This window comes from Eubalaena glacialis, chromosome 2 (assembly GCF_028564815.1).
Source record: "Eubalaena glacialis isolate mEubGla1 chromosome 2, mEubGla1.1.hap2.+ XY, whole genome shotgun sequence".
NCBI lineage: Eukaryota > Metazoa > Chordata > Mammalia > Artiodactyla > Balaenidae > Eubalaena > Eubalaena glacialis.
Window position 1 is genome coordinate 37098126 of NC_083717.1, and position 13101 is coordinate 37111226.

Genomic DNA, 13101 nt, shown 5'->3' on the forward strand with positions numbered 1-13101 from the left:
GTCTCTGGGTAGACAGTAGTTAAACTGAGGCTGCAAAATGAGGATGTGAAGTAAGTTTGGGTTGCTGGGTAAAGCCTGAGAATAAGTATCTCTGAATAGCCTTTTCTAGCAGGCTTTTGTGTGTGTGTATCTTCCACAGATGATCCCCATTTTTAGATAATTGCTCAGAAGTTAGTGGCTTGCCTGGGCTTACACAGCCAGCGGGAGTGTGGGCCTGGGACTGAGGTGTAGTGCCCAGTGACCTCTCCTCACTTAGTGTGACGAGGAAGCCGTGCTGCCCGGCATTAGGATCCGGAGTCACTGTCTTTAAATGTTCTCCCATGTTAGCAGGCGTGTGCTACAGCTGCTCCATAGGAGGTGGGAAGGGCAGGAGACTGGAAGAGCAGCTGTGGTGCTAAGAGGAGATGAGGGAAGCTGGCACAGTCTCTACACAATAGGAGCCCAGAATGCTGGATTAAGTCTGGGCACCCGTAGAAACAGGCAGTGGATTTTCCATGGTTTGGTCAGGCCTCTGTTGGGGATGAGAGGGATCCCCAGGACCATCTCTTCTAACCCCACAGAGGCCATTAGGAATCCCCCACTCCCTCTCGGGCAGAGCAGGCAGCTCATGCAGCTGCCCCCCCTGGCTGGTGCTGACACAGGCCTGGCTTCTCTCTGTTTTTCTCCACTCCACCCAGGTGTGCTTCAAGTACTTCTGCCGGAGCTGCTGGCACTGGCGGCACAGCATGGAGGGCCTGCGCCACCACAGCCCCCTGATGCGGAACCAGAAGAACCGAGATTCCAGCTAGAGGAGCTGGCCTTGCCCAGTGGCCTGTGGCGCCTGAGGCTGGCAGGTCAGGCAGTAGCCTGTACCACCCTGCCACTGGCCACCAGGGAGCTGGCTTCCCGAGGACAAGGGAAAATCGTAGTCACCTTTGCACTTGCTGAATCTGTCTTTGTTTCTGCACTAATTAATGCACAATGAGTTTTGTCGGGTTTTGTTTTCAGGGGGTGTGCCAGGGCAAGGACCCTCAGGCTCACCCTCCAAGCGACTCTGTAGTTTTCCCAGATTTTAGTTCCTCATTTTGCCGATGAAAAGCAAAAAAGAACTACGTGTCTAGAAGGTATTGACACGATGCCTACATTTAGGTTTATTTATTAAAAGCGCTTTTTTACATTCCTTGCAATACTGATGGTGATGATGTGCAGGTCTCATTGGTTTCATTCTTGCAGTTGCCATACAGTGCCTTTCCATTTATTTAACCCCCACCTGAACGGCATAAACTGAGTGTTCAGCTGGTGTTTTTTACTGTAAACAACAAGGAGACTTTGCTCTTCATTTAAACCAAAATCATATTTCATATTTTACGCTCGAGGGTTTTTACCGGTTCCTTTTTACACTCCTTAAAACAGTTTTTAAGTCGTTTGGAACAAGAGATTTTTTTTTCTTTCCTGGCAGCTTTTAACATTATAGCAAATTTGTGTCTGGGGACTGCTGGTCACTGTTTCTCACAGTTGCAAATCAAGGCATTTGCAACCAAGAAAAAAAAAATTTTTTTGGATTTGAAACTGGACCGGATAAACGGTGTTTGAGTGGCTGCTGTATATAGTTTTAAATGGTTTATTGCACCTTCTTAAGTTGCACTTATGTGGGGGGGGAGGGTTGATAGAAGTTTTTAATCACAAAGTCACAGGACTTTTTTCTTTTGTAACTGAGCTAAAAAGGGCTGCTTTTTGGTGGGGGCAGATGAAGGCTCACAGGAGCCCTTTCTCTCAGAGGGGACAAGTACCCTTCCCTTATTTCTTTCATTTGAGAAATGTATGAAGCAACAGTTGCAGTTGACGAAATGCTACTGGAATTTGAAAACTTGACTTTTTCTTTTCATTTTTTTTTTTAAAAAAAAAAAAAAAAAAACGACTTGCCCCTCTTTGGGAAGCTGTGTGCCAAAGAACCAGTGTCATAACCCCCCCCTCCTCCCTCCTGCTGAGCTGACGTTGCATTGTTGCATATCCCAGCTACTCTGTGGGTTTTGTGAAGCTGTGTGTGAAGTCTCTACCTCATTGTAGTATATGCAGGCAAGACTGCACTCTCCTACAGATGTGTGGAGTAAGCTGTGGTGTAGTTTTTTTGGCACATAATAAACACGTTGCAGCAGAGTTCTGGTTTTGTCTCTGTGTCTGAGCTGTGGGAAAAAGGGGGCAGTGGGACACCAAGATTCCAGAGTAAAAACCCACATTTCCTTGGATCTTCTGTGATGAGATTCCAGCCCAGGTTGATAGTGGGGCCATGTGGGGACTTGCCCCTGTAAGTCCTTCTTGGTCACTTCCGTGGTCAAATGCACCTCGGAGGTGCCTCTCTGGTAAGTGGGTACCTCTAGTCCAGGTATGTAAAAAGCCCTCACAAATAAACTTCTTGGGGCTCCTCTTCTCATAATCCTAGACTCAGCTTGGAGGAACTGGAGGCATAGCTCCCCAGAGGTCGGCACGAGCCACTTGTTCTCAGCTTCTCCTGTAAGCCTCAGAGCTGATTCTTCTTCTTGGGAGGCTTCCTATCTCTTGGAGTCACCTGTGCTGACCCAGTTCTTTACTGAGTGGGAGTAAATTTTTGCTGTTCTTCAGGACTATCATCTGGACTCTTTCTCACAGGCAGGATCCCAGGATTTGTGAAAGGGTCTGCTGCTGATATGTTCAGGTAGGTTGTGCCTGGGCCCAGCTGCTGGAGTGATCTTTGGAAGATTCCATTTTAGTCTGCGGTGGAGGGAGCCCTGCACACTGAAGCATCCGTTCCGTGAGAGGTGCAAGAAGTCACTATCATAGGGGGTGGGGAGTCCCTTCAGCCAAGAATGAGAGGCCTCATCTTTCCCTTGAGGCCTGACTGGCAGCAGCATAGTTTGAAGTCTGCTGGTAAAGTAAACTGCATCTCTCTTGAAGGAGAGACTTGACTCTCCCTTTTGGTGTCCTGGTCTGTCCTATCCTATTCAGAGAGTCATCTCTTCTCCCGTTCGGTCCCTCTCTTGTCCAGGTGATACTTTCAGGGCAAAGGCTTCCTGTCCTTCAGCCTTCCATTCTCAGTCAGTTCAGAGACTGACTGGACTGTCCAAGGTGACCAGGAGTTGAGTTGGGGGATGAAGCACAGCCTGGTGCCCCTTAACTCATCCAAACTGGGCAGCCCAGTCTTTAAGTCAGGCGGGGGCCTGGAACCCACTTAAGCAAAGTTGGAGATAAGGAGCAGGGCACTCCCGAGGCTAATGAGGCCACCAGGGGTAGCCTGTACTGGTGGCCTGAGAAGGTCCTGGTTTGTGGATGGGTACAGCAGGAACAGCCTTAAGACGGTGGTGGTTGGAGAGAGTGCCTCAGCTGGGAGCACTACAGGTGAACTGGGCCCTTCACTTAAACATTTGAGAACTTGCTTTGTGCTGGGCACTGTTCAAGGCAAAACAGCCATACTGTCATGGAACTCATCCCTAGCTCAGAAAATTGAGACAAGTCACTGTGACGTGCTAAGAAATACTAGAGCAACTTTAAAAGGATATCAATGCTAAAAAAATGATAAAAGGATAGCAGTGTTACTTTGTATAAATTGGAGGGAAAGCTCCCCTGATAAGGTGACGTTTGAGCAAAGACTGAAGAAGTGAGATAATTCTCTCCCAGTTGTACCTGTGTCTCCACCAGTCTAGACACAAGTCTCTGACCCATGGGATTGGGTGGGGATCCTGTGCACGGCGCCATCCCCTACTTCCTCACTTTTCCACGCTCCCGCCTTCCCGATGGCTCTTAAGCCTTCATCCCTCTCGCCAGCATGTGTGGGAGAGATGCGCCGCTCTTAGTCTAGGGCACTTAATGGGCGACCTAACCACTGAAGAAGGGTTTAGAGAGACCTGCGTAAGACCACACTAGGCGGGGCGGGGCGGGTCAGCCACTCGCCACGCCCACTGGGTGGTGATTGGCCATTCATACTTCCGTTCCATTCCGCCCCGCCCCGCTAGGGGTCGCTGTGCTGCGCTACAGTGGGCTCAGCGCATCTCAAACTAGGCGGAAGCGGCTTTCTGGCCTGCGCTTTATAGGCCTCTCTTGTGTTTCCTGTTTCCTTTTACCAAGGACCCGCCGACATGGTAGGTGTTTTTGTCTCCAAGCTGGTACCCCCGACAATCGTCCTCCATCCGCCGCTTTGCGCGGCCCCCAGCCCGCGAGGAGGGGCGCAGTACCCTGTGAGGCCGAAGCCTCCGTGGGCCGCTGGCTTCCGCGTTGACCCTGCGCTCCAGCACTGCTCGGCCGGCCTTCTCCCCTCCTGGGCTCAGACCCAGCCCACGAACCCCGCTCCGGTCAGGGCGTGACGCCGCGCTGTTCCCCGGAGGGGGTTCCTGAGTCGCGAGTGACCCTGTGTTCTCCACCCGCAGGGCCGCGTTCGCACCAAAACCGTGAAGAAGGCGGCCCGGGTCATCATTGAGAAGTACTACACGCGCCTGGGCAACGACTTCCACACCAACAAGCGCGTGTGCGAGGAGATCGCCATCATTCCCAGCAAGAAGCTCCGCAACAAGATCGCAGGGTGAGTTCAGTCGGCGCTCGGCCTCCAGGGCCTGCTGGGAGACGGAGAGCCGTGGCCCCGCGGGTGGGTCGTGGGAGCTGGGTTAGCACGAGTCTCCCGCTGCTCCGAGAAGAGCGCTGCAGGTGTGCCTTTGCCGGGTTTCTTGGTGGGGTTGTCTTATGTTCGCGTTGTGTTTGGCGGTTTGCCTGGCGGTGGCGCTTGGACGAGGTTAGCCACAGTCGACTTCTGAAAGACTAACGTTAAGTAAGGGCGTACGTGATTTAATGCTAACTTATGTAAATTGGAATTCGAAGGAAAGAAAATGAAGGCTGGGAGGAGGGGTCGTGAAGGTTTGTTGGGAATACTTGATAGCTTTGAAAGCGAATTTGAATAGAGAGGATGTGCGACACCAAAGGGACAGGCATGCTTAGGTAAGCGGAGCTGCGTGTGGAGGTTTTGTGTGTGTAGGAGGTTCAGAGTCAGGGCCTCCAAGGTGGTGAATCCTCTCCTTTCTCACTGCGGGAAGAGAACTAAAACTCCTACATACATATCCAGACGTTCTGGGTACCAGTGGGAGCCAGTGTGTGTTCTTGGGTATTTGTACTTTGTAGCTATGTCACACATCTGATGAAGCGGATTCAGAGAGGCCCAGTGAGAGGTATCTCCATCAAGCTGCAGGAGGAGGAGAGAGAGAGGAGAGATAATTACGTGCCTGAGGTAAACTTTCTGGGTCTTATTCTGGACCTCTTGTTCATCCTGAAAGATAAAGCAGGTTCCTGAGAACCGTTTCAGGTACCTGGTTTTCAAAGAGACCTCAGCTGAGTCTCCATATACCCCTTGACCAGCTGTAGGTGCCCATAATCTACCTGCCTGTATGTTAGCTTCTGTTCTGCCCTGTTGGGATCATGTAAGTCCATTCTGTTTTATACATGAGAGCCTTTTAATGATGTTTGTTTAGTGACTTATGTCTTCTGGTTTGATTATTTGCCCTAGCGTAGTATTCCTGAAGTATAAACCCAATCTTAAGGTTTTCTAAATACTGAATTCGTGGGATCCTATTGTATCCTCTCTATGCCACCCATCCCCGCCCCCCACCCCCTTTTTTTGTCCCTCATTTAAGAATCTTGGAGAAAAGGCAGGGAAGATGAGAGAGACCTCATTGCTATTCGGGGCCTGCCTTGTTCCTTCTAGGTTTCAGCCCTGGATCAGGAAATCATTGAAGTAGATCCTGACACTAAGGAAATGCTGAAGCTCTTGGTAAGTGTTTGCTGAATTCCTAAAGTAGGGCTTCCCTGGTCACCAACCATCAGTAGCTTTATACTATGGGTAATACCTCTAGGTAACACTTACTGAGTCATTAAAATATATTAGGTAACCTCAACGTTTCTGTATGGTGTTTCCCTTTTCCTCAGTATGTCCTATGAGGCACATCCTGTTATTTACATTTTATAGATGATGAAATGGTAACTTCAAGGTTAGTAGGTGGCAGGGATGGGAATCCATCCACCCTTCTAACCACTGACCTAGACTGCCTCCAAAGTGGGTTTAGCTAGTTATTGAAGGTTCAGTTTGCTCTCCACACGAGGACAACTCCCAAATCCAGTGGCTGTTCTCCCAGGACTTCCAGAGCACCCCTTCTCTCAGTTCCTTCTGTTCTCTTCTCGATTTTGTGGCTGGCTTCTCACATTTACCCCCTTGGTTCCATCCCTAGTTCTCTTTTCAGTCTGCCTGTTTACTTCTGTGTCTATGCTAACCACTCACATGAGCTGTGGTCTCATTTCCAGTTGCTAACTGGGGACTACTTCGGTAGTTCAGCTATCTTCAATACAATTTGATAAGTGTCTCTTCTGTGACATATCTTAGTACTTTAGCAGTTTGGTGAAAGCATGAGCTTCAAAGTCCAGGAGGCAGTTGGTTATTTAGAGCAATTTTATTTTTCCTTTTTATGATCATGAAATGTCTAAGACGTTCAAAAAGATAATGAATAGAGTGAACTCCCATATACTACCCCCTAGTCTCAGAAAAACATAACCAGTACAGCTAAAGCCTGCTACAGATCATTTTCTCCTGAAATACTACTCTGGAATGCATCTTTTTAGTTTCAACTGTAAAATTGGTTTTTGAGGATAAAATGAGGAGTTAAATTCTGGTTATATGGTGGGCCCTTGGGTTCTTTTTTTTTTTTTTTTTAACATCTTTATTGGAGTATAATTGCTTTACAATGGTGTGTTTGTTTCTGCTTTATAACAAAGTGAATCAGCTATACATATGCTCTTGGGTTCTTTGCACTTAGATTGAGCCACCTTAAAGGCAGGCCCTGACCTTGTCCTACCACTACTCTACCCGGGCTCTTCACAAATGTTGATTGCATAAGTGATGCCTCCTACCTGAGGGCTGGTCCTGGAAATGAAGTGGCACTGTATATGCCTTAGAGTAGTGATTCTCAAAGGGACAGATTTTGCACCCCCCAGGGGACATTTGGTAATAGCTGGACACATTTTTGGTTGTCACAGCTGGGGGATACTAGCAGACATTAGTGGATAGAGTCCAGGGATGCTGTTAAACGTCTTAAAGTGCACAGGACAGCTCCTTCATGGCTGACTGTGGAGGATCCTTCAGATCGCAGGTAGACCCCCTACAGAGTTTATTGCTCTGGGGTCGGGAGGAGAAGGCTCTCTTGGTTTTCTGCAGGGTCCCACCAATCTGACCCCAAGGTTGTGGAGGCTGACAAAAGCATAGCCTAATGGTGGTGCCGGGGCTCGGGACACAGATCTCACCAGTACAGCCACACTAAGCCCCTTTTTATTGTTCCAGGACTTTGGCAGTCTGTCCAACCTGCAGGTCACTCAGCCTACAGTTGGGATGAATTTCAAAACACCACGTGGAGCCGTTTGAATCTTTCTGCTGTGCTGTAATATTTTCAATAAACCTCGGACAACAACCGTGCCTGTGTCATCTGTGGGGTTGGGTGCCGGTGGAGCTAAGGGCAGGAATTCTTTCTCAAGGGAGAAGTATCCTGAAGAAGAGCGGTCTGCAGTGTGACGCACCTGTAAGTGGCCTGTGGGCAGTGCCCATACAGATTATGGATGTATTAGGAGGCCTCAGTCTGGACACCTGCATCACTGCTTTGGTTGCCAGCTCTACCCTTCTTGGTCCTCACAGGCCCTGAGCACGCACTCTGGCTTCAGACAAAAGTCAGGAGATGCCTTTCCCTCCTCACGCTGTATGCCCGCGTGTTTGCGCTTCAGCCTCTTCTGAGTACATGCAGTTTCGGTTAATGAACCTGCCCGTCTTGAAAGGGTAACGCTCCTCACGTGTGTGAGGGTTGGGCTTTCTGTGGGTGGGAGATAGGATGGGTGTGGAGGCCATTACCTGGAGCATAGGAGATTGAGTGTGAATGGATGTGTGGGGGAGGATCAGTGAAACAAGGGGATGTGTCAGTTCAAGGGAGGCCGAGCTCACTGGGTGGATCCCAGCTCACTGGGTGGATCCCGGGTGGGTGGATCTGAGCTTGGGGAGCTGCTGAGGCTGTGGGTCCAACTCTGTGTTGTGGAGAGTGCTGGGTTGGGCTGGTCCCTGCTGAGCAGTGGGAGGACAGCTTGCAGCACAGGCTCCTCTGCTTGACTGTCCTGGGCTGAGCTGGGCCTGTTTGTGTACGTGTGCATGTCAAGATCTCTGTAGTGGCAGGACCTAGGTCAGTCTGGCTCTCCATTGATCCTTGCACATCTGGTTCTGTCAGGCAGATATGTGCAACAAACATCCTAAAAATGTGTATTGTAGCAATACAAAAATTGTAACAATTTTGATACAATTTCAAACTTGAAAAATTGCAAGAGTATATAGCACAAAGAACTTTAAATACTCTTACCCGACCTCAGCTCACATTTTGCCCCAATTGCTTTATATTCTGTCTCTATACACACTTTTTTTTTCTGATCCATTAGGATCAAGTTAGAGATGGGCCCTTTTGTTCCAAATATTTTACTGTCAGTTTGCTAAGAACAAGCATAACCGCAGATCAATGATCATAATCGGGAAATCTAACATTGATATACTGTTACCTAATCCATAGTCCATTATAAAATTTTGCTAATTTTCCCAATAATATCTTCCATAGTTTTCTTTCCTGGTTCAGAATCCATCCCAGAATTACTACATCTAGTTCTCATGTCCTTCAGCCTTCTTTCCATGTCTGTCTGAAAAGTATTGGCTGATTTTGTAGAATGTCCTTCAATTTGGGTTTGATGTCGGCTCACAATTAGATTTAATTGAGCTTTTTTCTGTAGGAATACAGATGGTCCCTGACTTAAAATGGTTCGATTTAAGATTTTTTGACTTTAGGATGGTGTGAAAGTGATACGTATTCAGTAGATATTACTTCAAATACGGAATTTTGATCTTTTCCCAGGCTAGTAATACGTGGTAGGGCTCATGATTCTGGGCGGTGGCAGTGAGCCACAGCCCCTAGTCAGCTATGTGATCTCAAAGGTAAACACCCAATACACTTAACTATTCTGTACCCATACAAACATTGTTTCACTTTCAGTACAGTGTTCAATACGTGAGATACCCAATACTTTATTATAAAATGGGCTTTGTGTTAGATGACTTTGCCTAACTGTAGGCTAATGTGTTAGGACATTAAAAATAGCCTCAGCTAAGCTATGATGTTCAGTAGGTTGTGTATTAAATGTATTTTTGACTTAGGGTATTTTCATTTACGATGGGTTTATTGCAACATAACCCCATCATAAGTCAAGGAAGATGTGTACCACAGAAGCGATACTGTGTACTTCGTGGATCATATTGGGAGGCACAGAATACTTGGTGAGTTTTAGTGATGTTTACTTTGAGCACTTGGATTAAGGGGCATCTGTCAAGTTTCTCCACTGTAAGTTGTAAGGAGGTATTTCGAGGCTAAATATCCTGTTCTTCAACTTTTCACTCACTAGTTATAGCATCTATTAATATGTTAACTCCATTATTACCTTTATATTTATTAGTATTGTACAGTAAGGAAAAGTTTTCTCTTAAAACTTTTTCTTTCCATTTTTTGGTGTGGAGTCGGGCATTCTCAGCAAATACTCTTGCCTTCTAAATACAGCTCCGTATAAAGAAGCCTTTCCTCTTGGTTTTTAGTATCAGTGATGAGGAAAGGGGTGGGCTTTCTGTATGGGGGGAGAAATTAGAGCTGGGTTAAAATTACCAATGGGTAAGAAAATTAACAAAATGCCAAACAAGCAACAAGGCCGTTTGCTGTGACGTTTGCCACACTCGCCCACTAGGAGGCAGTGTCATTGCTATTCTACATCTGCCTGGCTCTACCTCTACGGCCCTGTGCTCTAGATAACTTAGATGAGGGATGGGAAGGGTCAGGGGAGGAGGAGGGAGCCGACTTGGGCCACACGAAGAAGCTGTTTTATCCTCCCATCAGTGTCGAGGAGCTTCTCTAGGCCTTAGTTCTTTCATCTGTAAAATAAGACCTGTGCTCCTTGGAACTTCCTGTGGAGCTTGTTAAAAGCAGGTGGCCAGGCCCTGCCCCTGATTTGGGCCGTGATTTGTGCTTCAGGAGGTGGGTGGGGCCTGCGTGGGTGTTTTCACAGGTACTTGCTGGCAGTTCCAATCCCAGCTGGGTTTGGAAGCTGCCAGCCTAGCGTCTAGCTCTGGCTGGCCCTCGGTGCAGTCTCCCATGTTTGGGGTCAGCTAATGCTCTTCGCATAAAAAGACAAGAGATTCTTCTGCCTTCTGTGTCACAGACTCTGCTTCTTCAAGATTTGAAAGTGCCCCAGGAAAGTTTTGGAGGTAATTATCTTCTTTTTTTCTATATTGCCCTTAGTTGTGTTAGAGTATAATTTTCAACAAAGTGAAATGGCTCTCATACAGATGGATATAAAATGAACACATGTTAAGCATTTTTAAAAACTCAGAACTGAGATGTTACAGTCAGTTCAAAGGAGAAGTCAAGGACAAATTTGGAGTGAAAGAACGTTGAAATGAATTTATAAATGGACACAAGACTGACTTCCACAGGAGGGAAGTCAGCTGAACCTCTACCCAACAGAATTTATTTATTTGCATTTGTCTATAGATAAGAATTATTTGTATTATCAGGTATCTACAACTTACAGAGTTGTAAAATAGCTCTAAGGCAGTGAAAGGTGCAGAGCCTCTCTGTAGAATCCAAATCAGAACCCAGGTTGTTGCTCTTAACAGTTGAAGCACAAATTTTCCCCTCTATCTGTAAATTCATATTCTCTGTATTGCCTATGTTGTTAATATTTTTAATTTTATTAGTATATAATTAATTATAGTTTTTCTCTCATAATTAGGAAAACTCCATGTTATTATGTGTCATTTTAAATGTTACATTTGTTTTCTTTTCTAAATTAAACTTGTCAGATGTTTATTTTATCCATAGTTTCAAAGAACTAGCAGTTGGAGGTGTAACTTTCTTTTTACTTTACTTGAGGTTGCCGCTTTTCCTCATTAGATACTGGAAAAAACCAAACAACCGGATTCAATTGTGAGGAATGTGAGTAAAGCTTATTTTCTCTTTTTCAACTGCAGGGGTCAGCAAACTATGCGCAGCTGCCTGTTTGTGGGTAAGCCATGAACTAAGAATGGTTTTCACTTTTCTAAATGCTTTAAAACAATAGCAACAACAAGAGGAGAATACTGTGGCCTGTGGAAACTATACAATTCAAATCAGTGTCTACGTACAGAGTTTCATTGGGATGCAGCCACATTCGTTTACAAATTGTAGATGGCTGTTTTCCTGATACACTGGCTGAATTAAATAGTTGCCACAGAGACAGTATGCGGCAGTGTTACCACTTCGCAGTATAGATTGCAGTTATACATTTATAACTCAATAGTGTTTTGAGGGCCATACCTATCACCATATCGTGACATTTAATTTTTTAAAAATTATTACTGCATACTTAACGTTAAAAAAAAAAGAGAGAACCCCCCCCCCCCGCCCAGTCTCGGAACGCGCAGGGCGACGGCGGCCCGGGGTGGGGGTGCGCGTGCGCCCTGGGCCCGGGTCCCCGAGGAGCCATAATCCTGGAGGGACCCGCTCCCAGGAGTCATGTCCCTGCGCCCCGGCCCCCGGGAGACATAATCCCTGCGCCCCGGCCGGGCCCCTAGGAACCGTGTCCACAAGTCCCAGGGGCCGGCGTGGCAGGCGCCGGGCTCACTCCAGGAGGGGGCGGGCGCCGCGAGCCCCTTCCCGCAGGGGCGCCTGTGCCGCGGCCCGGCGGCCGGGGAGCCCGGGGGGCGCGGGGGACCAGGAGAGCAGTGGACAGAGAGGCCTGGGCGCCGCCGGTCCGTGTTGCTGTTTACGCTGCGGGCGCTCAGTGCCCCCTGCCCGCCGCTCCCCCGCCCGCTCCAACATGCCCTCAGTGCGCCTGCCGCCGCGCCCCGGGCGCTAGACCGCGCGGCCGCCATGGGGAATGGGATGAACAAGATCCTGCCTGGCCTGTATATCGGCAACTTCAAAGATGCCAGAGATGCAGAGCAATTGAGCAAGAACAAGGTGACACACATTCTATATGTGCACGACAGTGCCAGGCCAACATTGGAGGGGGTTAAATACCTGCGCATTCCAGCAGCGGATTCACCATATCAAAACCTGACAAGACATTTCAAAGAAAGAAATTCATCCACGAGTGCGGCCTGCGAGGTGAGGGCTGCCTTGTTCACTGCCTCGCTGGCGTCTCCAGGAGCGTGACTCTGGTGGTTGCATGCATCATGACGGTCACCGACTTCGGCTGGGAAGATGACCTGCGCAATGTGCGTGCGGGGAGGTCCTGTGCAAACCCCAACCTGGGCTTCCAGAGGCAGCTCCAGGAGTTTAAGGAGCACCAGGTCCATCAGTTCCGCCAGTGGCTGAAGGAGGAGTACGGAGAGAGCCCTTTGCGGGATGCGGAAGAAGCCAGAGGCATTCTGGCCACCCCAGGGATTCTGAAGTACTGGGCCTCTCTCAGAAGACTGTAATGTACCTGAAATATTGCAAAGCCAGAGTTTAGGTGCTGCCCAGAAGAAAAGCAGCCAGAGTTTAGGTGCTGCCCAGAAGAAAAGCAACCAGAGTTCATTTTTCAGTGTCCAGAAGTAATTTGTGAACTCGCCTGCTTTCATTTTAAACAATACATATGCAATTGTGTCATCAAAAAAAAAAGAAAAAGAGAAAACTGGGCTTTAAATATTATGTTTTTAAGGTATGAGTAGCCCATTCATTAGGTAGGCAAGGGAAGCTGTTTACCAATGGTGAGTTAATTTCTCTGGAAGAAACGTGTGCAGAGTAAGTAAACTTATTTAAAACTATTAGCCTTTGGGTGAGAATGGTTGCTTAAAGAGTTGAGAACATTGGGAGCAATATCAGTAGTCAATTCAAAACAAGGCAAATGATTTTGAATGGTTTTCCTTGGTTCTTGATGAGTCAAAAAATGTTACCAATACTGCTTAGCTGTTTATGCAAGAGTCAATGCCAACTTTGAAGAGTCTAAAGAATTAGCCTCTAGAATAATCTGCATAGAACAACTACAGGTGAGAATATTTTTAAAGATGAGAAATCACTGATTCAGTATAACCTG

General features: G+C 47.5%; 3 protein-coding genes across 5 annotated transcripts in view; 2 read left to right on the forward strand and 1 right to left on the reverse strand.

Annotated features, from left to right (window-relative positions):
* CPEB1 (cytoplasmic polyadenylation element binding protein 1) overlaps positions 1-788 on the forward strand; it is a 95321-nt gene extending 94533 nt beyond the window's left edge. Inside the window, exon 12 of the mRNA XM_061181748.1 lies at positions 678-788. Within this exon, the coding sequence (XP_061037731.1) occupies positions 678-788 (111 nt within the window). The remainder of the gene's footprint in view (positions 1-677) is intronic.
* A 3214-nt stretch (positions 789-4002) lies between these two features.
* On the forward strand, positions 4003-7449 carry RPS17 (ribosomal protein S17). Its single transcript, XM_061181749.1, has 5 exons — positions 4003-4091; positions 4377-4528; positions 5119-5224; positions 5699-5764; positions 7322-7449. The coding sequence occupies exons 1-5, from the start codon at positions 4089-4091 to the stop codon at positions 7400-7402; spliced, it is 408 nt and encodes a 135-aa protein (XP_061037732.1). The 5' UTR covers positions 4003-4088; the 3' UTR covers positions 7403-7449.
* A 4579-nt stretch (positions 7450-12028) lies between these two features.
* Positions 12029-13101, reverse strand: part of PDE8A (phosphodiesterase 8A) — a 124607-nt gene continuing 123534 nt past the window's right edge. For all 3 annotated transcript variants that reach the window (XM_061179881.1, XM_061179880.1, XM_061179879.1), the window contains one exon: positions 12029-12510. In XM_061179881.1, the coding sequence (XP_061035864.1) occupies positions 12134-12510 (377 nt within the window). In that variant the 3' untranslated portion in view covers positions 12029-12133. The remainder of the gene's footprint in view (positions 12511-13101) is intronic.

What these genes read in the sequence shown, in the direction of transcription:
- RPS17 (XM_061181749.1), top strand. An exon ending in GAGATAATTACGTGCCTGAG is followed by an intron (nt 5,225 to 5,698) that starts GTAAACTTTCTG and finishes TGTTCCTTCTAG; the next exon opens with GTTTCAGCCCTGGATCAGGA. An exon ending in AGGAAATGCTGAAGCTCTTG is followed by an intron (nt 5,765 to 7,321) that starts GTAAGTGTTTGC and finishes TTATTGTTCCAG; the next exon opens with GACTTTGGCAGTCTGTCCAA.